This window comes from Oncorhynchus tshawytscha, linkage group LG03 (assembly GCF_018296145.1).
Source record: "Oncorhynchus tshawytscha isolate Ot180627B linkage group LG03, Otsh_v2.0, whole genome shotgun sequence".
Classification (NCBI taxonomy): Eukaryota; Metazoa; Chordata; class Actinopteri; order Salmoniformes; family Salmonidae; genus Oncorhynchus; species Oncorhynchus tshawytscha.
In genome coordinates, this window is record NC_056431.1 from 25135968 (window position 1) to 25163909 (window position 27942).

Here is a 27942-nt window from a genome sequence, read left to right on the forward strand (position 1 = left end):
AATGACAAACATTGTGGCATTGACAATTTAGATTTGAAGGCTACTGAAGATGGTGGCTGACTCTACAGCCACTCCTTTCTGTCATATGTTTAATCTGAGTCTAGAGGAAGGTGTTTGTCCTCAGGCTTAGAGGGAAGAGAAAGTCATTCCACTACCCAAGAGTGGTAAAGCAGCCTTTACTGGTTCTAAAAATTGTGTTGGACCAAATAATATTTCAATTTCTTTGTAGACAAATTGACAACAGACTTTCAGTTTGCTTATAGAGATAGGCACTCAACATGTACTGCACTGACGCAAATGACTGATGATTGGTTGAACAAAATGGATAATAAGAAGATTGTGGGAGCTGTACTGTTAGATTTCAGTGAAGCCTTTGATTTTATTGACCATAACCTGTTGTTGAGAGAACTTATGTGTTATGGCTTTTCAACCTATATTGTGAATTCAGAGCCATCTATCTAATACAATTCAAAGTGTTTTCTTAAATAGAAAATTCTCTAGCTTCTCTAATGTAAGGTGTGGTGTACCACAGGGCAGTTCTCTTAGCCCCCTACTTGTTTATATTTTTTACCAATGACATGCCACGGACATTCAACAAAGCCTGTGTGTCCATGTATGCTGATGATTCAACCATATACATGTCAGCAACCACAGCTAATGAAGTCTCTGAAACCCTTAACAAGGAGTTGCAGTCGGTTTTGGAATGGGTGGCCAGTAATAAAGTGGTCCTGATCATCTCTAAAACTAAGAGCATTGTAATTTAGTACAAATCATTCCCTAAGCTCTAGACCTACGCTGAATCTGGTAATGAATGGTATGGCTGTTTGACATGTCGAGGAGACTAAATTACTTGGTGTTACCTAAGATTACAAACCGTCGTGGTCAAAACATATAGGTTCAATAGTTGTAAAGATGGGGAGAGGTCTGTCTGTGATAAAGAGATGTTGTGCTTTTTTGACACCCCACTCCACAAAGCAAGTCCTGCAGGCTCTAGTTTAGTCTTATCTTGATTATTGTCCAGCCATGTGGTCAAGTGCTGCTAAGAAAGACCTAGTTAAGCTGCAGCTGGTCCAGAACAGAGCGGCACGTCTTGCTCTTCATTGTAATCAGAGGGCAAATATAAATACTATGGATGCCAGTCTCTCTTGGCTAAGAGTTGAGGAGAAACTGGCTGCATCACTTCTTGTTTTTATAAGAAACATTAGTGTGTTGAAAATTCCAAATTGTTTGCATAGTCAACTCACGCACAGCTCTGACACACACACACACTTACCCTACCAGACATGCCACAATCCCCAAATCCAGAACAAATTCATGAAAGTGTACAGTATTATATAGAGCCATTATTTCATGGCACTCCCTTCATCTCATATTGCTAAAATGAACAGCAAACCTTGTTTAAAAAAAAAACAGATAAAGCAACACCCCATGGCACAACGTCTCTCCCCTATTGGACCTATATATTTGGTGTGTATGTATTGATACTGTATGTAGGCTATGTGACATTTTTAAATATACAGAGTTCTGTCCTTGAGCTGTCCTTGTCTATTAATGTTCTGTATTATGTCGTGTTTCATGTTCTGTGTTGACCCTAGTAAGAGTAGCTGCGGCTTTCGCAACAGTCACATTTCTCGGCCAACAGAAGTGGACGAAGTGGGTGCACAGAAATGTCCCCTTACGAGGCAATAGAAGCACACAGTGGTGGTGTTAATATGTTGTACAACCTTTACAGACTGTGTTATAGGATTGTCTCAGACAATGACTGTTTCAGCACTGGTGTTGTGCCATGACAAATAACCTGACACATCTATCCCAAGGTCATTTGTCATCCACTAAAGCCCAGTGAATCATAGTACTATTCCTCAATGAGGAACAGAGTGGCTGATCAGCTACGAAACAAATACAAAAATGCTTAACTTGGATTTTTAAGAGTAAGCGTGGAGAATTTCACTACTTTGAATTATATATGATCGAAGTGGACCACTTTTCTTCTCCCACAACTGGTTCCCCAGGGACCCAGCAAGAAGGAAACTGGATGGATAGAGCCGTAATAGAATGGAAGCAGCAACACCTCACCAGTTTGCTAACATAAGTCTGCTGCTTTTGTTGTAGATCCATCATTCCCACCTGACGCTTGATTAAATTCCTGTCTGAGCTCTGCCTCGCCACTCCCTGGTTCTGTCTGCCAAGACACAGTAGCACTATCCTATAAAATACTTTGTTGTCATTATGGGGTTAGCTAGTGTTTACCATGGGCTGTGGAGATTAAAGTGCTAAACATGTTGTAGGTTTAGCATGTTGTGCATTTTTCATGACTGGGAATTGTCTTTTATGCTATAAAAATACTTTTCATGATGCTTTTAGGATACCATTCACTATGGAGAATAAAGTGCTAAACATTTTACACGTTGTTAGGCGATGCATGTTTTGTATTTTTCATGACTGGGAATTGTCTTTGTCTTATTATGGAGAGGGACTGTAGCCAAGTATAGTGCATTAGATTGGGATAGGTTGGAGTAGGGGGTATGGCAGTATTGAAATGAAAGTGAGTGGCTACTGGGGCTTCCTAACCAGTTGCCGTGGTGATGTAACTTGGTGACAACAAGGGCTCAAAGTGTCACCATGACATTGGGACAAAAGTGTGCTAATGGATTGGAGTGGTGCTGGCTAGGGATGGGAGGCAAGGCAGTTTTAAACTGTTGTCCTGTATAGTTAAATGTGGTCATGGGGAGAAAATCGTTGTTGTCGCTAATGGTGGCAGCTAAGTGCTTCAGTGTCGGATGAAAATATATTTTAATTTGGAGCCCCTGTGTCAGGGTAGCTCACTATGGCTGTGTAGGCCACTCGTCTGATATCAGTGTCGAAGGCAATAAGTGTAGGAACAACTCTCCGTAATCTGATTAATGTCTCGAGGCAAGGTATCATTAGAGGGAAATTACAACTCTTTCTGTGCTAATAACTTAGATTGAAAGCTGAGTGACTCGGCTGAAAAAAAGTCATTATAGTTTTTAAAGCCTGACGTTTCTCTGTCTAATTATTTCTCCCTAAGAAAAAGAGCTGTCACCATCTCAACTCCCGCTCGCCGCAGATGACTGCCGCCTCTGGAATAGCCCGCTCATGTTCCACCCGAGACACATAAGGTCATTACACAGCAGCAATTTAGACGGAAATGAGAGACCCAAGCAAACCAAGAGCATTTCTCACAGACAGACCAAGCCCTATCACCATCACCAGAGCATAGAATTGGCTGAATCGAGTGGAATACAACGTAATGCACTGTAACAGGCCCTTAGGAGGGGATTTCAACCGTCCGTTAAACTACCCAGACAGCATTTCAAAACAGTCAACACCATACAGTATTGAACGTATCATGAGATGTTGCCGCTTCGTACTTCCAAGAACGTTTTCGGTTATATTAGTTTGATTTCAGTAGGGTTCTACACACTATGGTTGTCAACTTCTCATCAACATCAAAGTTTAGCAGGAACACTAACAATGCACCCCAAATGGCACCCTAGTCCCTTTGTAGTGCACTACTTTTGACCAGGGCCCATCATAATTGGTGCACTATGAATGGAATAGGGTGTCATTTGGGATGCAAGCAAAGTCTTGTGAGATGGAAGATAGAAGCTGCATGCTGTGCTGGGCATCTGGAGATGGGGAAGTGTGCCTGACAGCATGGCCTGCCCACACATGGGCATCTCTGCACTGCTGCTGCTGTGCAACATGTCCTACTTTCCTGCCCCTTGGGACCCGGATTGTTCAGGGAGGAAAACTGAGTCATGGGACCGTCACCCCCGCATATCCCGATCCCCCCCGAGCCCACACACAGCCCCTCAAGGGCCAAATGGGAGTTTCAGCCTGAGCTACTCTCCAAGCAAGCAGTGTAACCACAATTGTTCGACTCAGTGGAGCTCTGGAGCCTTCAAACGCAAGAGGATCTGCTCTTAAACTCCAACCGTACATACATAATACAAAAGCTGTGTGGGCGCCCAGACTTGATTTAGGGGCTTTGTCCAATGCTATTCTTATATAAACAAAACAGTGTAAGGTCCTCGATTTAGGAGTCTAAGTCAGTGCCTGTAGTAGTATTGCCTGGCTACCCAGACTCCTCGCTCCGGCCAAATGCTACGCCACACCCGCCACAGAGGTTAGTTTCTTTTCCGCAATGAGTCTGGATCTGAGTACCTCCTCAACCCTTCACCGAATGTGAACACTCGGGCCGTCTGACTGGTCCAGAAACTGATGAGTTGGGCTAGAGCCAGCACACACGTGGGTTTGATACTCTGATTGGTTTGAGACGATCCAATCGCTGATGACCCCACATCCCTGGTAGACTAGTCTAGACCTGTTCTGGCCAGTGTTTCTAAGGCTTTTTCAGACTGTGAAGATTCAGCATGTCTGTCTCGGGACTGTCTGCTGTTATTCAGACCACGTCACACACAGAGCTCCTTTAGATTGCTCTGTCAAGCAGCAAGTTATGAAGGCTCTGTAGCCTCCGCTCATTGTGATCACCTCAGGTCAGACTGTAAAGAGAAGTTCCGTCACGACAGATCTGACAGGAGAGGGATGACAAGACTGATAAACAGAGAGATGGACTGACTGAGCAGGTACCATGTCATACATTCACCTGCAACAGTGACAAACACTTCACGCTGGTGCCCCCTAAAGACTTTCTCTTCCGGTCTCTTTCTTTGACAACATTGTTTGTGTCCATGAAATATAACAGAATTTATCTTTCATGTACAACATTCACATTTCCTTTGAAGAGGCTACACACATTGGGACCTCAAATTATTGCTCACTTTTGCCACTAAGGATCCCTCAGAAGGAGTACATTAGAATGTATATGCAAGTCAAAGAGCCCCATGATGAAGTGAAATGCATGGTGGGATGCTGCCACTGAGTATAAAGGGCCGAATCCTAACTTGAAATCCATATGCTCACATGTTTTTGCATAAGTCATGCATTGATAACAATGGGACAAGTTATGCCCATGGAGCTTCTGTTAGGGTTCAACCCGGAGCGAAAATGCATTCTACTGCTAATACCCCGTCTTACATATTGGTGTGAAAGAGGAGGCAAAATTATACCTTTTATACCGTCTTTGCATAAAATTCCAGGAAGATTGTACTGCAAGAGGGCCTCTTTTAAATGAGAATTTTTTTTTTGTTGCTTTGTAGCTAAAAATTATTAGAGACCCAAGACATATTTTTCTACGGTCAGCAGTTTGTGAAGATTTTGCACTAAAGGCACTCCAACAATAGATGTCCTTATGTGCAGTGGGAGAGGGAGAATGTGGTCAGGGGAAAGTGGGCACTTGAACAGGATACTGCTGCAGAGTACCACTCTAAATGTTCTATAACAAGGTTATTAAAGGGTCAATCTCGGATTGGTACATCCATTTTTGGACTTTTAAAATAATAATACAATACTTGACCAAAAGTATTGGACACCTGCTCGTCGAACATCTCATTTCAAAATCATGGACATTAATATAGAGTTGGTCCCCCCTTTGCTGCTATAACAGCCTCTAATCTTCTGGGAAGGCTTTCAACTAGATGATGGAACATTGCTGCGGGGTCTTGCTGCCATTCAGCCACAAGAGCATTCGTGAGGTCGGGTACTGATGTTGGGCGATTAGGCCTGGCTTGCAGTCAGTGTTCCAATTCATCCCAAAGGTGTTCGATGGGGTTGAGGTCAGGGCTCTGTGCAGGCCAGTCAAGTTATTCCACACCGATCTTGACAAACCATGTATGGCCCTCGCGTTGTGCACGGGGGCATTGTCATGCTGAAACAGGAAAGAGCCTTCCCCACCTGTTGCCACAAAGTTTACAGCACGGAATCGTCTAGAATGTCATTGAATCCTGTGGCACTAAGATTTCCCTTCACTGGAAGTAAGGGGCCTAGCCCGAACCATGAAAAATAGCCCCAGACCATTATTCCTCCTCCACCAAACTTTACAGTTGGCACTAAATCAAATCAAATCAAATTTTATTTGTCACATACACATGGTTAGCAGATGTTAATGCGAGTGTAGCGAAATGCTTGTGCTTCTAGTTCCGACAATGCAGTAATAACCAACAAGTAATCTAACTAACAATTCCAAAACTACTGTCTTATACACACAAGTGTAAGGGGATAAAGAATATGTACATAAAGATATATGAATAAGTGATGGTACAGAGCGGCATAGGCAAGATACAGTAGATGGTGTCGAGTACAGTATATACATATGAGGTGAGTATGTAAACAAAGTGGCATAGTTAAAATGGCTAGTGATACATGTATTACATAAAGATGCAGTAGATGATATAGAGTACAGTATATACGTATACATATGAGATGAATAATGTAGGGTATGTAAACATTATATTAGGTAGCATTGTTTAAAGTGGCTAGTGATATATTTTACATCATTTCCCATCAATTCCCATTATTAAAGTGGCTGGAGTTGAGTCAGTGTGTTGGCAGCAGCCACTCAATGTTAGTGGTGGCTGTTTAACAGTCTGATGGCCTTGAGATAGAAGCTGTTTTTCAGTCTCTTGGTCCCAGCTTTGATGCACCTGTACTGACCTAGCCTTCTGGATGATAGCGGGGTGAACAGGCAGTGGCTCGGGTGGTTGTTGTCCTTGATGATCTTTATGGCCTTCCTGTAACATCGGGTGGTGTAGGTGTCCTGGAGGGCAGGTAGTTTGCCCCCGGTGATGCGTTGTGCAGACCTCACTACCCTCTGGAGAGCCTTACGGTTGTGGGCGGAGCAGTTGCCGTACCAGGCGGTGATACAGCCCGCCAGGATGCTCTCGATTGTGCATCTGTAGAAGTTTGTGAGTGCTTTTGGTGACAAGCCAAATTTCTTCAGCCTCCTGAGGTTGAAGAGGCGCTGCTGCGCCTTCTTCACGATGCTGTCTGTGTGGGTGGACCAATTCAGTTTGTCTGTGATGTGTATGCCGAGGAACTTAAAACTTGCTACCCTCTCCACTACTGTTCCATCGATGTGGATAGGGAGGTGTTCCCTCTGCTGTTTCCTGAAGTCCACAATCATCTCCTTAGTTTTGTTGACTTTGAGTGTGAGGTTATTTTCCTGACACCACACTCCGAGGGCCCTCACCTCCTCACCTGTAGGCCGTCTCGTCGTTGTTGGTAATCAAGCCTACCACTGTTGTGTCGTCCGCAAACTTGATGATTGAGTTGGAGGCGTGCGTGGCCTCGCAGTCGTGGGTGAACAGGGAGTACAGGAGAGGGCTCAGAACGCACCCTTGTGGGGCCCCAGTGTTGAGGATCAGCGGGGAGGAGATGTTGTTGCCTACCCTCACCACCTGGGGCGGCCCGTCAGGAAGTCCAGTACCCAGTTGCACAGGGCGGGGTCGAGACCCAGGGTCTCAAGCTTGATGACGAGCTTGGAGGGTACTATGGTGTTAAATGCCGAGCTGTAGTCGATGAACAGCATTCTCACATAGGTATTCCTCTTGTCCAGATGGGTTAGGGCAGTGTGCAGTGTGGTTGAGATTGCATAGTCTGTGGACCTATTTGGGCGGTAAGCAAATTGGAGTGGGTCTAGGGTGTCAGGTAGGGTGGAGGTGATATGGTCCTTGACTAGTCTCTCAAAGCACTTCATGATGACGGAAGTGAGTGCTAGTGGTAGTCGTTTAGCTCAGTTACCTTAGCTTTCTTGGGAACAGGAACAATGGTGGCCCTCTTGAAGCATGTGGGAACAGCAGACTGGGATAGGGATTGATTGAATATGTCCGTAAACACACCAGCCAGCTGGTCTGCGCATGCTCTGAGGGCGCGGCTGGGGATGCCGTCTGGGCCTGCAGCCTTGCGAGGGTTAACACGTTTAAATGTTTTACTCACCTCGGCTGCAGTGAAGGAGAGGCCGCATGTTTTGGTTGCAGGCCGTGTCAGTGGCACTGTATTGTCCTCAAAGCGGGCAAAAAAGTTATTTAGTCTGCCTGGGAGCAAGGCATCCTGGTCCGTGACTGGGCTGGTTTTCTTTTCGGGCAGGTAGCGTTCTCATGGCATCCATTACATGAAGCTCCAGACGAATAGTTATTGTGCTGATGTTGCTTCCTGAGGCAGTTTGGAACTCGATAGTGAGTGTTGCAACCGAGGACAGACGATTTTTACACGCTACGTGCTTCAGCACTATGCGGTCCCATTCTGTGAGCTTGTGTGGCCTATCACCTCACAATAACAGCACTTACAGTTGAATGGGGCAGCTCTAGGAGGGCAGATATTTGACGACCTGACTTATTGGAAAGATGGCACCCTAGTCACTGAGCTCTTCAGTACGGGCCATTCTACTGCCAATGTTTGTCTATGGAGATTGCATGGCTGTGTGCTCGATGTTATCCATCTGTCAGCAAAGTGTGTGGCTGAAATTGCCAAATCCACAAATTTGAAGGGGTGTCCACATACAGTGTATATAGGCCCCATCCCTTAGCTGTTTACAAAAAAAGTGGCTGGGACCACTTTGTTGTTGTTTGTTAAAGTTATCTTTCCCTACTTTGGCTTTATTTCTTTACTGCCATCTTGTCTCAGTAAAGCTGCAATATTTTTGTAGAAAAAATATAGCCAATTCTGAATCCTTCAGAATGAACTATAACCTCTGTACTGTTAGTTTGATTACTTATGCTTATAAGAACTGAGGTCTGGGAGTTTGATATAGTTTAGTTGAACTTTACATAGAGTACGCTAGCATTACATGGTTATTCACAAGGCTTCCTAGCACAACTATCTGTTGCGTGTAACACATGGAACTGGAATCTTTCTGTACAAATACACGGACTGGATTACGGAATAACATTCACAACATTACACGTACAACAGACATGTATTTTCTGTACTTGTGCTCTTATAAATATACATTTTGAATATCGTATTATTTGCATGATTTTTATGTAGCAGAGATTCTCATGCAAACACAAAAACAAATCCGCTCTCAATTGTCTTTAAATGCGACCGTGTGTTGAGCAAACACAGAGTGTGTATTATCGATGCAACGCGGCTGGAGAAAGAGGCTCTAGCTCAAGCCTGTCTCTCTTGTCACACTGCACTCAGTCCGCATTCATTCACACAGGCACGAGGCTCGCAATGCCCCTGAGCAGTCTTTAAAGGCCCAATGCAGTCAAAAATGTGATTTCCTGTGTTTTATATATATTTCAATAATATATGGTTGGAATAATATGGTTACAATTACAATTGCATTGTAATTGTTTGTAAGCTTGTGTAGCCGAAAATGAATTTATGATCGTATGCTCTCCATTTGTTGTTTGTATAGTGTACTTTGTATGCCATTTTAATATTTGAGAATTAACCAATGATATTAGGCCACTTTTAGCCATGATTACAGACACCTGTGTCTTTTGACACTATAAACGAGTCATCCCGCAGTGTTTGTGATTACACCCTGATGAAGACAGCTCGGCTGTCGAAACGTTGGTAATTACATTTTTGCATCTGAGCTCCTAGAGTGTGCGGCTCTCTTTTATTTTCAAGTTTTCTACTCCGCTAGCCAGCACCTCGCTTAAATAGGTGTACGTTTCTTTTTCTTCTAGATTGGAATAATATGGTGAAATTGTGAAAATCATGATAATGTCATTTTAGTGTAAGACCTATTTGAAAAGACCGCCTGAAATTTCAGCCCGTTGCTGTAGGATGGAGTTATGACATCACCAGGCTCCCGGGTGGCGCAGAGGTCTAAGGCACTGCATCTCAGTGCTAGAGGTGTCACTACAGACCCTGGTTCGATTCACAACCAGCCGTGATTGGGAGTCCCATAGGGCGGCGCACAATTGGCCCAGTGTCGTCTGGGTTAGGGTTTGGCCGGGGTAGGCCGTGATTGTAAATAAGAATTTGTTCTTAACTGACTTGCCTAGTTAGATAAAGGTTCAATTTTTTAAAATAAAAAAATCACCAGACAGTAAATGAGTTATTAATAGACCAATAAGAAAGAGTTCCAAACATCTGCCAATAACAGGTAGTTTATGGTTTTCCCTCCTAGACAGTCCTAGCAATATTCTTGCTTGAGAAATTGCTCTTTGATAAGAAGCTATTTTTGTTTCTTTTTGACCATTTTAATTGAAAACAATCACAGTTCGGTGATTTTATTGAGATTAAAACAGCTGCAATGGATCTTTCAAACAAACACACACACACACACACACAAATGCAAGTCATCCTGCCGCACAGCTGTCTACTGACACACAGATACCCAGAAGTGTTCTGCCCATAGTGCCCTCTCAGATTTGTCCTGTTTTTTATTTTTCAGATGTTAAATGAAATACTCAACTTAATTTTTAAGCCCACGCTTTATCATAATTAGGGGCCACACACATAAAGAGGTATGCTTAGATAACCTATGGAGAAAAATATACATTGTTTTTACATAGAATTAGGCATAATAATTATTGCTCTAGATTGCAGGAAAATGCTGTTTCAGGTGTTTGAAAAATTCACCCCTGGATACACCACCCAAAGTGCTATATACCAAAATTCAGCATAATGTACACCACTTCAACTGCCTTAAAGTGTCTTAGACACATTCTCACACACTTCCAACCACTCAGGGTGAATGGATACACACCACTCAAACGGCTGCGTGGCTGTTTTTATATATCGGTTATGTCATCCAAGATGCTGCCGGATCAAGCCAGTACAGCTCACTTGAAGTATATTTTTTTCCTCTGAACATCTTGAAAAGCTACTATGTCTCTGCTGCATCTACTGTGCATCTACCATCCGATGTTACACGTATCGAATTACGAAGAAGGGGCCCTCTAAAAGGCTCATGAGCTTCAATGCAGTCCGTGACAGCAGGCAGAGGGGACTCGACGTGTCGACGTTGACGCAGTCGTTATCTCTGGGATGGCATTTTCTGACCTAATTTGGCAATAGGTCATGTAGTAGTCCCTGATGTGTTTCCCTGCTCATCCCATAAACAACAGTTCCCGCCGGCAGCTTTATTATGTCCCCTCTGCTCTTAGTTAGAGATGTCCTCATCCTCCCTCCACGCTGCCTACTCAAAGTCAAGTCACACTTGGCTATCAACTTTTTTGAAGTAATGGTACACTATTGTGTATTATAATACTATTGTACAGTATTAGGATATGTTTACCAGTTGGTTGTGTAACTTTGTTCTTTGGAAGATTCCTTACCAAAGCACACATTCTTATCCAGAGCTCATGAATCCCAAACACTGATTCCAAAGCAAAGCGTCTGTCTGTCTGTCTGTCTGTCTGTCTGTCTGTCTGTCTGTCTGTCTGTCTGTCTGTCTGTCTGTCTGTCTGTCTGTCTGTCTGTCTGTCTGTCTGTCTGTCTGTCTGTCTGTCTGTCTGTCTGTCTGTCTGTCTGTCTGTCTGTCTGTCTGTCTGTCTGTCTGTCTGTCTGTCTGTCTGTCTGTCTGTGTCTGTCTGTCTGTCTGTCTGTCTGTCTGTCTGTCTGTCTGTCTGTCTGTCTGTCTGTCTGTCTGTCTGTCTGTCTGTCTGTCTGTCTGTCTGTCTGTCTGTCTGTTTGTTCCTTACCTTGAGGTTGTGTCTGTGAGCAGCGTCCAAGACGGCCGGCACCAGGTCCTCTGTGGGCTCCCCGTTGTCATCGGCCAGGCCCGGAGGATACCAGGACAGCACCAGCACCCCTAGACCACACAGGACAAGTCTCTCTAAGTCTCCACACAGGACCTTTCAGGTTGGCTATACCCCACACAGAAATATAATTACTAGAATGTGGAAATAAAATGACTAGAAAGGGAAAAGCCGCTCATAGCGTGGCAATTTTATAATACACCCACTATGGCTGCTGGTCCACCTATCACAGAACATTCACTTTAATGGGATTGTCCATTCTAGTCATTCTATTTCAATGACCACACATCTCTGATACCCAATCCTGAACCTCGTGATGTCCCTGTTACACCATTTTAAGTCGTATTGGTCAGTGTGATGTTGACATTGATATATGTGATAGTTGCCTACATCCCCTAAGGGTTCTGGATTGGCTTGAAGGACTTATTGATGTGATCGCTGCCAGTTGTAGGCCTACAATAGGATCTCTATGGGCTAACATTCCTCAAGAGTTCCACTGACTTCAATGACTAACTTTGATGCATATAGTCTACATATTCTGCCATATGTACAGTTGAAGTCGGAAGTTTACATAAACTCAATTAGTAGCTGGTAACATTGCCTTTAAATTGTTTAACTTGGGTCAAACGTTTCGGGTAGCCTTCCACAAGCTTCCCACTATAAGTTGGGTGAATTTTGGCCCATTCCCCCTGACAGAGCTGGTTTAACTAAGTCACGTTTGTAGGCCTCCTTACTCGCACACACTTTTTCAGTTCTGCCCATAATTTTTTAATAGGACTGAGGTCAGGGCTTTGTGATGGCCACTCCAATACCTTGACTTTGTTGTCCTTAAGCCATTTTTCCACAACTTTGGAAGTATGCTTGGGGTCATTGTCCATTTGGAAGACCTATTTGTGACCAAGCTTTAACTTCCTGACTGATGTCTTGAGATGTTGCTTCAATATATCCACATAATTTTCCAACCTCATGATGCCATCTATTTTGTGAAGTACACCAGTCCCTCCTGCAGCAAAGCACCCCCACTTCTTCCTTGCTGAGCGGCCTTTCAGGTTATGTTGATATAGGACTCGTTTTACTGTGGATATAGATACTTTTGTACCTGTTTCCTCCAGCATCTTCACAAGGTCCTTTGCTATTGTTCTGGGATTGATTTGCACTTTTCACACCAAAGTGTGTTCATCTCTAGGAGACAGAACGCGTCTCCTTCCTGAGCGGTATGACGGCTGCGTGGTCCCATGGTGTTTATACTTGCGTACTATTGTTTGTAAATATGAACATGGTACCTTCAGGCGTTCGGAAATTGCTCCCAAGGATGAACCAGACTTGTGGAGGTCTACATTTTTTTTCTGAGGTCTTGGCTGATTTCTTTTGATTTTCCCATAATGTCAAGCAAAGAGGCACTGAGTTTGAAGGTAGGCCTTGAAATACATCCACAGGTACACCTCTAAAACAGTGAAATATGAGTGAAATAATTTGTAAACAATTGTTGGAAAAATGACTTGTGTCATGCACAAAGTAATGTCCTAACCGACTTGCCAAAACTCTAATTTGTTGTGGAGTGGTTGACAAACGAGTTTTAATGACTCCAACCTAAGTGTATGTAAACTTCCGACTTCAACTGTATACTGTTATGGCTCATTTGGCATACATTGCTTGCGTTGCACATTGCTCGTGCTCTCTGTCTCCTTTATTCCAACAGGCAACCATTCTACTGTATCTTTATCCAGCATAAGTGATGCCTCATATCTGAGTGATGAAAAATGCCTTCCTACATGCAGTTAATCTTTATGCACTCTGTTTTAATCGTAAGAGTGAGTATGTTTCAGTACACACATGAAGTGACAGCTCACAAAATGTCTACGTTGCAGCCAGAGGAATTGTTTCCCACGCGCTCATAGAGGGGAATATCAAAAACGGTTTCTGTCAAGCAGCCAGCAAGACAGGCATGTCCACTTTGGTCACAAGCTGTGTGGAATATTGGATTGCAATTTCAAAAAATCCATGGTCACATGGATTAAAAAGTTATGTCCGCACTATTCATTTTATTATGGGCTTCTCGCGGAGTGGAATCAGTCACCGCTGCAAGCAGGATATTATTTGGATTTTTTTTATGGGTCTTTGTGCCCGTGGCTTTAATTAAATTGACTCATTTTAACTAAGCACATTCAGTTGGCCTTTCTGTGTTCCATCTGTCACAGTGTTCGGTTTAAGGGGAAGGGAGGGGAAAGAAATGGGAAGGGACGATTATTTTCCGGATGGTGTACAATAACCAGTTCAGCCGAAGGCAGACAACATTAGCATGGCTCGATTGGCTGCCCCATCAGTCGTTTTCACACCAAACTCCAAGGCATCATCACTCCCATTTTGGTCAATACAAGTAGCTTACATTTTTCGTTGAAAACATAGGCTACTTATTTCAGACAATGTACATGCCACTTCCGGTTATGGTTTTCAGTGCTGACCTTTGCAGTGGACAGTCATGGCCACTTATCTTATAAGACTTAAGGGCTCCTTCTACTGACTGATGGATTTTCAATAACTTTTTAGAGTAAAAAGGGGACTTCCTATTCGCGCGGCCTGACGTTCATCTGTTTGTATGTTCGATCTCAGTGAAATACAGATAAGCAGTAAACACATATTATTCAAGTGTTCAATTGTTCACATTCATGATTGCTTGGAAGTGGATGTCAAGATTAACACCGTTCTAAAACTGCTGTGAGAAAAGGATGGTCACGACTTCCGCCGAAGTCGGGTCCTCTCCTTGTTCGGGCGGCGCTCGGCGTCGCCGGTCTTCCAGCCATCATCGATCCACTTTTTATTTCCCATGTGTTTTGTCGTGTTTTTCCTCACACCTGGCTTCAATTCCCTCAATCACTTGTTGTGTATTTAACCCTCTGTCCCCCCATGTCTTTGTGTGGGATTGTTTACTGTATGTCCTTGTGCACGTGTTTATTGGTGCGCAACGGATTTTTTAAACCAAATATCTTGTTATTTTTATGCCGTTGGTTTTGCTATTAAACTGCTCCGGCTATTACCAAGTTCTGCTCTCCTGCGTCTGACTTCACTGCCACCGGTTACGCACCCCTTATAAGGCTGCTGGTGGGCTTAGGTGAGCGTGCAGCGCTGTCCACTACATGAGCGCTGAAATAAACCGGCAGAGCGCAAGAGAAGTTAATAAAAATGACTTGTGTGGCCATAACTTTTTAATACGCGCGACCATGGCTTTTTAGATATTGTAATCAAATATTCCACATCAATTAGCTGCATGCATACTCTGTGTCTGTGCCAGTGGCCTGTTGTGCTGGCTGCTTGACAGAAACCGTTTTTGATATTCCCCTCTATCAGGGCGTGGACAATCATTTATCTGGCTGCAACATATACATTTATGAGCTGTCACTTCATGCATGTACTGAAAGATACCCACCATTACGATTTTTAAAAATGGGATCTAAAGAGTCACTGCATGTAGGAAGGAACATGTCATCACTCAGACATAAGGCATCACTTATTCTGTCTAAAGATAGAGTAGAATGGTTGTCTGTTGGAATAAGGGAGACAGGCAGCACGAGCAATATGCAACACAAGCAATGGATTCAAATGAGCCATCACAGTATACATCTGGAAGAATATATAGCCTATATGCATCAAAGTTAGTCATTCAAATCTTTGGCCCATATATATCCTATTGTAGCTGTGCTCAAAGTTGAACAAAATGTCAAAACTTTAAAGTTAACTGGACAGGCACAGCAGCAACCAAACTAATGCGAATGTTAAAACTTGTTTGTATGTTTCAGGATAGAAGAACCACTGCACCTTTGCACTCTACCTGCAGCAGCCGCTCCAATCTGCTCCATGTGTGACTCCAATACATCCGGATCTCTCGAGCTGTACGGACCGAGCTCAGGGTAGAAACTGGAGCCGATGTCCTCCGGCGGCATATGCCTCCCTTTCGGGTAACTGGCGGCGATTTTGGGGTCCCAGTGTGGCACGAGGACATGGTCCCAGTGCATGTATTTCCCATCCATCGACGGGTTCCCGTACCACACGCTGTAAAATATGTGGACGTCGTAAAATATGGTTCCTTCAGGTCCCGAGTTTGATAAAACTACTTTGGCGCGCACCTGCCCCGGGGAGGAGACGACGTCTTGGGACACCGAGCGCCGGTCCATCCTTCCTCCAATCATCGGCAGGAGGCCCAACCCCGGGGCCAGGTCTGAGAACCCATCGCTGGGCTTCAGAGTTCTCAAACCCATCATGGTTCCAAAAACGAAGAGTGTAAATAAAAACAGAGCTATGCACGCTTTCTTCCGCAGCCTGGCCATTGCGGGTAGATTGTCTCTCAAATGTGATTCCTGCTGGAGTGAACCGGGGGTTCGTGGTCGGCTGAAGTCAGCGATGTGGATAAGACTTGCTTTTCTCCAAACGTCGTATAGCCTATAGGCAGTATACTATAACAGTTCACCTACTACACTCTAGAAAATGATACAGGAACGCAGAAAATGTATAACTTTATGATTAATTGCCTAATAACTATTAGCCTACATGATTGCGGACGAAGCCTAATGGTCGCGTTGCATGACGCAGTGGAATCTGGCATTGCATTTAGAGCTCAGTGATGTGAAATTATTTGTCCCTTTATCAGGTTCTCAAGCGGAGTTAACTTGCTCAATTCAACCAGTTAACAGAATATCGTTGTCTTAAGGAGCCCACGTTACCTTGTTGCAGTGTAGATTGTGAAATAAGGATACATTACACATTTTGATTAGTTTTCCCCAATTGCAATGATGAAGGCAATAGCACCATCTGATTATATGAGCTCTTGGAGAAAATGTGCACATTTCGAATAAGAATAGCCTCCATGTCAAGTGATCAAATCTCTCTGATGTCTTTCTATCGTCTATAGGCTACAGTCAGATGTTGGCTTCTGATGGCTGTATTTTCGTCTCAAATCGTAATTTTCGTCTCTGACTCTGTTACACTATTTCGCTTTTCGCTGCTGGCTCGATGTGTCTCCTACCTAATGCTTTTACATTAGGCTCGGAAGTAAACCCACGTAGTGACAGCAACGAAAACGTTCTAAATTCAATGCAACGAGATCCTGGACGTGCACACTCCGTGGTCGCTGTCCATGGTAGCAATTCGCCATCGGCGCCATTGGCTGCTTTTTACAGTCCATGTTTTGCTATATGGAGGCGGAGCTTTGGCCGGTCTGGTGTTAAACTGAGATTTGTTTTACATAATGTTTGGCGCAAGGGGACTGATGGTTGGCAACTATAGGCTATGCATGTACCTATACAAAGTAGGATATTGGAGCCTTATTGATGATGATAATCGACTGTAACTTACATACGCAATAAGGTCAGAGTTGCAAAGTTGCAGTGTAGCCTACAGGATGAACATGCTGTCAAATGAACAATAAAGCCATATAGCCTCCAGTCTTTAACTCATAACGTATACCTTTCCAATGAGGTGGTCATCGTTGAAAGTGGTATTGCCTTAACCCATAACAGTCTTAGCCATGTCTAAGCCGGGGGTCTACTAAGCTCATTTAAATTGTTTTAAGCTCATACCAAGGGCAATTTTTCTATTTGATTTGGAATTTTAAGACCCCTTGAAGTATAACAAAAATATATTTAAAAAATATTTGATGCTAAATTATTTTTGGCCTAACTTCTATTAGACCATATAAACGCATTGCATAACATATTCACTACACGGGACAACAGAGAGTCGCAAAAAAAAATCTAAAGGGAGTTCGTTCTGAAGTGTCTGTCCTATATCTGAGAAATATATAAAACAGATCAGGAAACGTATATATATATACACACACTACCGTTCAAAGTTTTGGGGTCACTTAGAAATGTCCTTGTTTTTGAAAGAAAAGCTACTTTTTGGTCCATTAAAATAACATCAAATTGATCAGAACTACAGTGTAGACATTGTTAATGTTGCAAATGACTATTGTAGCTGGAAATGGCTGATTTGTAATGGAATATCGATATAGGTGTACAGAGGCCCATTATCAGCAACCATCGCTCCTGTGTTCCAATGGCACGTTGTGTCAGCTAATCCAAGTTTGTCATTTTAAAAGGTTAATTGATCATTAGAAAACCCTTTTGCAATTATGTTAGCACAGCCGAAAATTGTTGTTCTGATTAAAGAAGCAATAAAACTGGCCTTCTTAAGACTACTTGAGTATCTGGAGGAGATTCATTAAATAGTACCTGCAAAACACCAGTCTCAACGTCAACAGTGAAGAGATGAATCTGGGATGCTGGCCTTCTAGGCAGAGTTGCAAAGAAAAAGCCATATCTCAGACTGGCCAATAAAAAGGAAATATTAAGATGGGCAAAAGAACACAGACATTGGACAGAGGAACTCTGCTTAGAAGGCCTCTCTTTCTATTCTGGTTAGAGCCAGTTTGCTCTGTTCTGTGAAGGGAGTAGTACACAGCGTTGTACGAGATCTTCAGTTTCTTGGCAATTTCTCGCATGGAATAGCCTTCATTTCTCAGAATAAGAATAGACTGACGAGTTTCAGAAGCAAGTTCTTTGTTTCCGGCCATTAATCTGTAATCTGCCTGTAATCGAACCCACAAATGCTGATGCCTCAGATACTGAACTAGTGTAAAGAAGGCCAGTTTGTATTGCTTCTTTAATCAGAACAACAGTTTTCAGCTGTGCTAACATAATTATAAGGGCACAAGGCGAGACCTAGATGCAGACATGGGAGGCAGATGGTTTGAGTCTTTGATATTTATTATATCCAAAAGGGGTAGGCAAGAGAATGGTCGTGGACAGGCAAAAGGTCCATACCAGTTCAGAGTCCAGGAGGTACAGTGTGGCAGGCAGGCAGGCAGGCTCGAGGTCAGGGCAGGCAGAATGGTCAGGCAGGCAGGCAGGTTCGAGGTCAGGGCAGGCAGAATGGTCAGGCAGGCAGGTACAGAGTCCAGAAAACAGGCAAGGGTCAAAACCGGGAGGACTAGTAAAAGAGAATAGAAAAGGCAGTAAAAACACACAGGTTGACTTGTATGTACAAGACGAACTGGCACAGAGAGACAGGAAACACAGGGATAAATACACCTGGGATAACAAGCGACACTTGGAAGGGGTGGAGACAATAACAAGGACAGGTGAAACTGATCAGGGTGTGGCAATAATTGCAAAAGGTTTTTCTAATGATCAATTAGCCTTTTTAAATGATCAACTTGGATTAGCTAACAGAACGTGCCATTGGAACACAGGCGTGATGGCTGCTGATAATGGGCCTCTGTGCGCCTATGTAGATATTCCGTTAAAAATCAGCTACAATCAGTTGTAGCAGCTACAATCAGTTTCCAGCTACAATAGTAATTTACAGCATTAACAATGTCTACACTGTATTTCTGATCAATTTGATGTTATTTTAATGGACAAAAAAATGTGCTTTTCTTTCAAGAACAAGGACGTTTCTAAGTGGCCCCAAACCTTTAGTGTGTAGTGTATATATTTTCACATGTATTTAACCACTTATTGTTTTGCCACTAAACAGACTCCATACATACTTCCACACGTTTTTTAAAATCTGGTACCGGGAAACTTCAGATTAGTCTTGTGAGGCCTACATAGTTTGTAGGCCAAACCGTTTGGACTGTACAGGTGATTTTGTGAGAAGACCAATTTTTGGGGGATGTCTCGTGGTCTGACAAACATAGCACTAGCTCTGCCACCTTTCACCACAGATGCAGAATTGCGAGATTAGCAGATGTGGTGGATTGAGGCGCATTCAATGCAAATATGTATATATATCTCTACCTTAAAATGACAGATATTTATGGGGATATTTTTATTACGCTAATTAGATTTCCACAGGGGCGCTGACATCGACTTTCACACACTCACACACAGACAGTATGAACTCATTAGTTCATCGGCATATTTCTAACTCTCGTGAAAGGGGAAAAAGCTCCAGGGTGTCTGTCACATCGTTTCAACATCCTCATCAGCAGCGGTACGTCTACCTACAACGGATGAACCGCAGCGCCGCGCAGCGTCAGTACGTCGGGTGTCAAATAAGGGCACATAAGAGTAGGCAAAGGAAGCAAGGGCTGTTGATAATTCATAGAGACAGATGCTTGTTTGTTTGCTTTTGTTCATTGGTTTGCAAAACTTCAAAAGCATCATAAAATCGAATCAATAATCAAATAAAATGTTATTTGTCACATGCGCCAAATACAACAGGTGTAGGTCAATCATACAGGGAAATGCTTACAATCCCTAAACCAACAATGCAGTTTTAAGAAAAATACCTATAAAATAAGAACTAAAAGTAACAAATACGGGGTCACCGGTCATGTAGGTAGATTTATTAAAGTAAGTATGCATAGATGATAACAACAGAGAGTAGCAGGGGTGGGGGGGGGGGGGGGGCAATGCAAATAGTCTAGGTAGCAATTTGATCAGATGTTCAGGAGTATTATGGTTTGGGGATAGAAGCTGTTTAGAAGCCTCTTGGACCTAGACTTGGTGCTCCGGTACCGCTTGTCCTGCGGTAGCAGAGAGAACAGTCTATGACTAGGGTGGCTGGAGTCTTTGACAATCTTTAGGGCCTTCCTCTGACACCGCCTGGTATAGAGGTCCTGGGTGGCAGGAAGCTTGGCCCCAGTGATGTACTGGGCCATACACAACTTGACTTTCCTGAACTATTTGTGTGTGGATATTGTAAAAAAGCAGATTTAGGACTACTGTATTATACTGCATAAAGCCAGCAGTAGAACATTTTTATAAGACTGTTGTGTTTATTAAGTAAGCTACGGGGGGTTCAAAAATGGTTCTTCAAAGGGGGTCAGCCGAAGAACCTTTAGGTTTTATATAACACCTTTTTCTCCAAGAGCGTAATCTCTTGTGGGAGAATTTTACTTCTGGGTAACCAAGATTAGAACACAATAATTTCGCTACACCCGCAATATCATCTGCTAAATATGTGTATGCAACCAATAACGTTTGATTTGATTTGGTTTTGAGATTACTGAGTGCATGGCATTCTTTCAATCTTGATCATCTCAGAATTAATCCCATCAGGCATCATAGTAGGGTATTCCTTCAAAGTGCATCTGATCATTTTGGAAAGTCAAACCTACACACTGTTTTCGTTTTAATGGTAGGGGGAGGCCAACTGTATGACCAACGTGTATTGTGTGGCCATTAGCATATTATCTCAACAATTCCACATGGCAAACCTTATCTGTATTGTGAAAGAACTACACTGGCCTCTAGTGGTAGATTATATTTGGCTCACTGTGCGTCATTAGCATGAACATCCAGCATAGTATGCTCAACTCTAAAAACTTCTAAAACAACTCAAGGACGAAATCTTCACTCTCCTTTATACCGGGGCATTTTAATGGGACAATTGTGAATGGATCTTTTCCTCTTTTTAACTATGTCTTGGTAGGCCTGTGTATGTGTACGTTTACAACTACAAATACCTAGGTGTATGGTTAAACTGTAAACTCTCCTTCCAGACTCATATTAAGCATCTCCATTCCAAAATTAAATCTAGAGTTGGCAACAAAGCCTCCTTCACTCATGCTGATAAACATTGTAAAACTGACTACCCTACCAATCCTTGACTTCGGTGATGTCATTTACAAAATAGCCTCCAACACTCTACTCAGCAAATTGGATGTAGTCTATCACAGTGCCATCTGTTTTGTCACCAAAGCCCCATATACTACCCACCACTGCAACCTGTATGCTCTCGTTGGCTGGCCCTTGCTTCATATTCGTCGCCGAAACCAATGGCCCCAGGTCATCTATAAGTCTTTACTAGGTAAAACCCCGCCTTATCTAAGCTCACTGGTCACCATAGCAACACCCATCCGTAGCACGCGCTCCAGCAGGTATACTTCCTTGGTCATCCCCAAAGCCAACTCCTCATTTGGCCGCCTTTCCTTCGAGTTCTCTGCTGCCAATGACTGTATGAATTACAAAAATCACTGAAGCTGGAGACTTATATCTCCCTCACTAACTTTAAGCATCAGCTGTCAGAGCAGCTTACCGATCACTGCACCTGTACATAGCCCATCTGTAAATAGTCCACCCAACTACCTCATCCCCATATTGTTATTTATTTTTGGTCTTTTGCACCCCAGTATCTCTACTTGCACATCATCATCTGCACATCTATCACTCCAGTGTTAATGCTATATTGTAATTATTTCGCCACTATGGCCTATTTATTGCCTTACCTCCTTAATCTTACTACATTTGCACACACTGTATATAGATTTTTCTATTGTGTTATTGACTGTACGTTTGTTTATCCCATGTGTAACACTGTGGTGTTGTTTTTGTCGCACTGCTTTGCTTTATCTTGGCCAGGTCGCAGTTGTAAACGAGAACTTGTTCTCACCTGGCCTACCTGGTTAAATAAAGGTGAAATAAATAACAAAAGCATTTGATGAAACACTGTCATATATGCCTATAAATGATGGTCATCTTTTTGGGGGGGCGATGCATATTATTTTTGACCATATTGGTAAATTACGGAATGTCTTATCCATGGTTCTAAATAGTAAATCATTATTTTTGCAGATGGCGTTGAAGTTTCAACTGTAATTGACAACACTATTGGCAGTTGTCTGCATTCCCCTAGTAGTTTTAGGCTGCATTACACAGTCTGCCCAATTCTGACCTTTTTCAACTAATAGTATTTTGACCTATCAGATCAGATTTTTTGCAAATAATTAGGCAAAAGATCAGAATTGGTCTGCCTGTGTAAACTCAGCTTTAGTTGAGCAACAGGTTGTGAACCAGTTCAATGTGTGGAGCTTTGTGTGCAACTGTGCTATTTATGAACGCTTACTGATGTGTGGAACCTTGTATAGCCGTTTGTTTACAGTAGAGATTTAACATAAGCACTTTGTAGCCTATAGCTTAAAATGCTTTTTTTCAATGTTTTGTTTTTAGAATGAAAACTTTGCAGAAATGACGGTGTCCCCTTAATCCCACTCGAAGCAATTGCCATTGTTTTCTTCAACTACATTTTATGAATCAGTTCGTAAGTTTATGACGCAACCTAATCAAGCTATACAATCATTTCGAACAAGAAACAGCGGGTTGTACAATAAACAAGACAATTAAGTTTATATGGATGACATAGGACCTACTGCCAACTAGAATTAAAGTTATGAACAGAACCATCCATATATGGCTCATGGGCTATTAACCAATGAAGATAACGATTGATGGCGTTCTCTGTATCCAGGGGCGCCGCCAGAGATTTTGGGCCCCATGAAAAGATATCACATTGGGCCCCACCACCACAGGCCACACCAACCCTGCTCAGTTTCTGTAACCAAACACCTCCAGAACCCAATCGACCCATTCAAAGCTTTAAATAACTCTACCTTTGCAGGCTTGCAACTCTCTTGTAGTCCAATATTTACTGTACGATATTTACTGACAGTGAGCTGTGAAAATATAACACTGTGTAGACATGCATGCAACATTCTGCATACAGTGGAATTCACTATTTGATGCAAGACTGATACCCTCTATAAGAAATGTGCTAAAGGCCATCTTTACAGTCTAAATGTAATTTTAATGGTACAAATTCTTGAATGGAAAATTCTCTTAACATTAATGAATAACTTAAAATAAGTATGACTTAAATATACATTAACTTCTTCAATTAAAATAAATTAACATTATCATCTATAGAATTATATAACAAACAAAATAATAAAATCATCAGCAGATTTTTTTGAACTAAGTATACATACCAACTAGAAAATAAGCAGCTGTAAAAGTGGAAATGGAAAATGGAAAACAAAATGAAAAGGAAAAGGCCTGATGGTGGCGCTAGAGGAAAGGTCAAGTGGTCACCAAATCAATAGGTTTCTTCTGCTTGGGGTCTTGATTGTGCACAACAAATTTTATGGCAATCCAGCCATTACTTTGAGATATATCTTGTTCTCAGCCTGTGGGCATCATGTGTGTAGTGATCCAATATCCATAGCCATGCCATTTACAGTTATCACTGGCCCTTGCTCAGTCTTACTCACCAAGAGCCCAGCGCTGAGACTTCTTGCTAGCAAAGTCCCTGATCAAGTTTGAGTTTGAGTTTATTTTATTTTTACAGGGACAGTGCACATTAACCAACGTTTCAGTAAAAGTGCCGGTTTTAGCCAGCTGGCTAATTTTCAACCACAGTCCCTGGGCAGGTTATTAAAAACAATTACAATATAGACAATCATTGAGCAGTGAGCACATGCAGAGCAACATAGGATAAGCAAGACATAGCATACAGACAGAGCAACATAGAACAAAAAGCAGCAAGACAAAACAGACAACAGACAACATGGAAAGCGGCAACACACAGCTAGGGATGTTCACAAATCTGATTGACCTTTAGCCATGTATTCATACATTTTGTGAAAGTGTGATATTGTAATTGCTAACCATGTGTATGTGACAAATAACGTTTGATTTGATTTGATAGGTGGTGCAGTTATGTGTGTCTGATGGCAGCGTATTCCAGACATGGGAAGCTCTCACAGAGAAAGCAGATTTACTAAAGGTGCTTTTCCTTAAGGGATCTACACAGTCACTTCTCATGGCGGACCTTGTGGATCTGCTGCCATTTGTTTGGGTTTTCTGTTTAACAACAATACTGAGTGGAGGGGGAGCCAGGCCATTTAGGATCTTGAATATAAGACATGCGTCGGTGTATTGCACAAGATTTTCCCAACTCAGGGGCTCATGCTTTCTGAGGATGTAACAGTGATGATGGCTATTGGGCTTCCTATCAAGCACTTTGGGAGCCTGTTTGTAGACAGACTGAATAGGTTTTAATGTTGTACAGCAAGCTTGGGCCCAACTAGTCAAGCAGTATGTTAATTGGGGGAGAATCATAGATTTGAAATACAGTTTTGCTACCTCTGTAGTCAAACAACTTCGTTTAAATTGGAAATTAGCTAGGTTGAATCTGAATTATCTTTTTCACATGCTTTTTAAAAAAGAGGTTGGAATCAAGTATGATGCCAAAGTACTTAAAATCAGATACCACCTGAAGCTTCTCCCCTGGCACATAGACATCTGGTTCAGTAGCATCTGTTGCCCTCTTTGTAAAGAACATGCAAACAGTTATTTTCACATTGAGATGCAAACACGAGTCACTGAGACACTTTGTAACCTGGACCATTACAGTAGTGAGTTCTTGTGCAGCTTGTTGTTTGCTCTTTGCATGCACATATATCACTGTATCATCTGCATACATTTGAACTTCAGACCCAGTACAGACAGAAGGCTGATCATTAATGTACAGGCTGAACAGGAGGGGCCCCAGTATTGACTCTTGGGGCACGCCCACATCATAGCTAAGAGTGGGCGACAGCTCATTGCTCACTCTGACACACTGAGTTCTGCCTTCAAGGTATGATTTCATCCATCTCAAGGGGGAAAAGTTGAACTTGGACAATTTTATGTTGAGAATCTCATGGTTAACAGTATCAAAAGCTTTCCTTAGGTCCAGAAACACAGCCCCAACAACGCCCCCTTTGTCAATCTTGGACTTCACATTTTCCAGAAGAAAGCAGTTGGCCGTTTCTGTGGAGTGTTTCGCTCTGAAGCCAAACTGCATGGAATGTAATGTGTAAGTCTTTGATGTCCAGCTTTCTAGCTAACTGACTTTCCATGGACAGCATGGCAAGACTGCAAAGACTGTCCTGGGACATAGTGGACCTCAGATATTTACACAAAAAAATCAGTTTTAGCTTACTGAAAGCTCTCTCGCCGCCAGCAACAGTCACAGACAGTGTACGTAAAGCAAAGCAAAATATACGTAAAGCAATACACACTTCTCCAAAAATGCTTTGCAGCTGCATCTTACAAATTGCATTCAGGAGACCAAGATGGGACAAGTTAGGGGGGGTATACAGTGTTCGTGTGTCTTACTTAATTTTAAACTCAGGTGTAAGATCTCTGGAATGCTTCATGATCAGTGGTTGGCAGACAGAAGGGACTTTATCCTCACTGATCTGCCCAATTTTCAAAACAGCAGAATATTATTCCCCACTTTTTGCAGTGGTGTGGAACTTAATGTCCACACCACTGCTATGGATGTTGTCCAGAGCAGTAAAAAAACACTGTGTTCTGAAACACCGTTGCTGCACTGTCCTGAGTTGTCTCTTCTTGAGAGGTCTCATCATGGAATCTCTTTTTTTCCTTCTGCCGACTATGTTCCTTGCTAAATTGAGGTGCAACCCTCATTTGCATAGCAATCAGTGTTGCCTCAGACAGGAGAGACTCCCATGCATCTCTAAGAGGCTCATTGGATGATGCCTTTTTGCCAAAAACAAGAAAAGAAAAAGGAACCGTTAGTTTTATTAGTGTGGCGCCCCTGTCTGTGTCATCCACGCATTGGTTTTGGTTCCTAATTTCAGTCTTTCGGTAAGGGAATACACAAACCATTGGCCTACATAAGAAAACTATTTTAGATCCAGTAATCAAGAATACAATACAAAGTTTATTGAATCCTGTCAACCTCAACCTCTCTCCTTCGTTTAAACCACTTGTCTTGGTTATCTTTTCAAACACGTTGTTTCAAATACCCACAGAGGGTCGTGGTGATAAGGATATCTAACACAACCAAATGTGGAAGCTAAAAATGGTTGATCTCTTCCTGAAACACGTTTCCCTGTCACTATTATGTTTTTAACACGATTGTAAAAAAAAGTTAGCTAATTCTACTGCAGGGCTTATCTTAACATAACTTAGTCATTATAATATTATAATAAAGTATTATAACATTTTCGGGTTATCACTGGTATATTAATTAAATCAAGGCAGATAGATAATAAATACAATAATAATACAAATAATTATATTGCATTATTAGATTTGTACTATATTTTAAGCAAACATTTTTGTATTATTATATAACTACTAGGCTTATACCACCTCAGAGAAAGGTCAATGAGAGCATTAAATAGGGGAGGTTAATTTGTTTTATTTTTGCTTCATTAATCATTCTACAAGGAAAACAGTCAATCAATCACCATCGATCTGGGAATTCGTTTGAACAGATAGGCCTGACTTTTCATGCCACAATTCCAGAAGAGATGTGCTAAAGACAATTGTTTCGTTTGAGTCGTTGCGGTTTTATTTCTTTAGGCTACTCTTCGAACTTCCCGCTGAAGATTACTTGAGTCAAAGTCCACTGGCTACATCAAAATGCAGTGGTTTGATGATGACCGATCCAAACCTCTTCGTGTCCATCCAGTCCCATCCCCCTCCCATGCGTCACCTCAAATGAACCACAACTGGTTCACTTACCTCTCCAAACCAACTTTTTGCATCCGTCAGCAACATTGCGACAGCAGCAAAGTGACTGATTGCGATGGAACACATCGAGTATTCAACATGAACCCAATCACGTTACACCTAATCTCATCACCCAATTTCGAAATAAAAATAGGCTTAGTTATAACATGGAGTTGTTTTGAATAGCCTATTATATCATATATTGTTTAAGGGATATTTATTAAACATATGTTACGCACACATTTGATTTATACATTTGAAATTCAACATCTCTCATATATGGGCCATGTTCGGGTGAAATGTTGTCTGGTGGGTTTGCAGTTGCCTCTGACCATTTGCGTTGTATTTTATTAGTCTGTGTGGGGTCGCTGGCCACTAAATACGCACCCAGGACAGAGAGAGATGGGGTGGGGGCTCAGGGGTGGGGGCTCAGAGCTAGCGCCGTGATAAGCAGTGGTGTGGTGTGCGGTGGTCTCTCTGCATAAGCAACTGTGCGGTGGTCTCTCTGAATTGTGATTGGTCACTCGACATATGTGGGGCCCTCCAACATCAAGAACGTGCAATTAATCATGTAGGCTAATTGGGAATCACGTGGACCAGACCGAGAGGGTTTGAGGTTGGTTGATGGTAGGAAGAAGATGCTCCCTGGTCCTTTCTATATTGACCAAGAGTGGAAACTGACCAGGGGAGGGATAAAGACTTGATCCAACGCGGAGCGGGGCCCGACACGTCCAGGCAAAAACACAGGGGGGACAGGGACTGATATAGACTAAAGACAAGCTGGACCGAACATGGCAGAAGGTAGGCCAATAATTTGGACTAAAACACTTTGCTTGGTTATTTGGTTTGATGCTATAGAGCCAAGGAGTCTCTGTTGGCCATAGATGAAGAGGTTTAGGGGGCTGGGTTACCTTGCATTGTCTTTTAGATCTTGGGTAATTATTATACAAATTCTTCCTTGTGACTCCCACCCCTCATTGTTTGGGGCGATAAGTTGCCAGACCCTTTTGTTTATTTCGCCCTCCCACTTTCCACCGAAGTTAAGCTTTTGCTTT

At 42.5% G+C, this 27942-nt stretch overlaps 1 protein-coding gene across 1 annotated transcript in view; it reads right to left on the reverse strand.

Annotated features, from left to right (window-relative positions):
• LOC112246608 (glycoprotein endo-alpha-1,2-mannosidase-like protein) overlaps nt 1–16774 on the reverse strand; it is a 28084-nt gene extending 11310 nt beyond the window's left edge. The window contains exons 1-2 of the mRNA XM_024415037.2: nt 15409–16774; nt 11526–11635 (exon numbers count right to left, since the gene is read on the reverse strand). Of these exons, the coding sequence (XP_024270805.1) occupies nt 11526–11635; nt 15409–15904 (606 nt within the window). The 5' untranslated portion in view covers nt 15905–16774. The remainder of the gene's footprint in view (nt 1–11525; nt 11636–15408) is intronic.
• Between the last annotated feature and the right edge of the window lie 11168 nt (nt 16775–27942).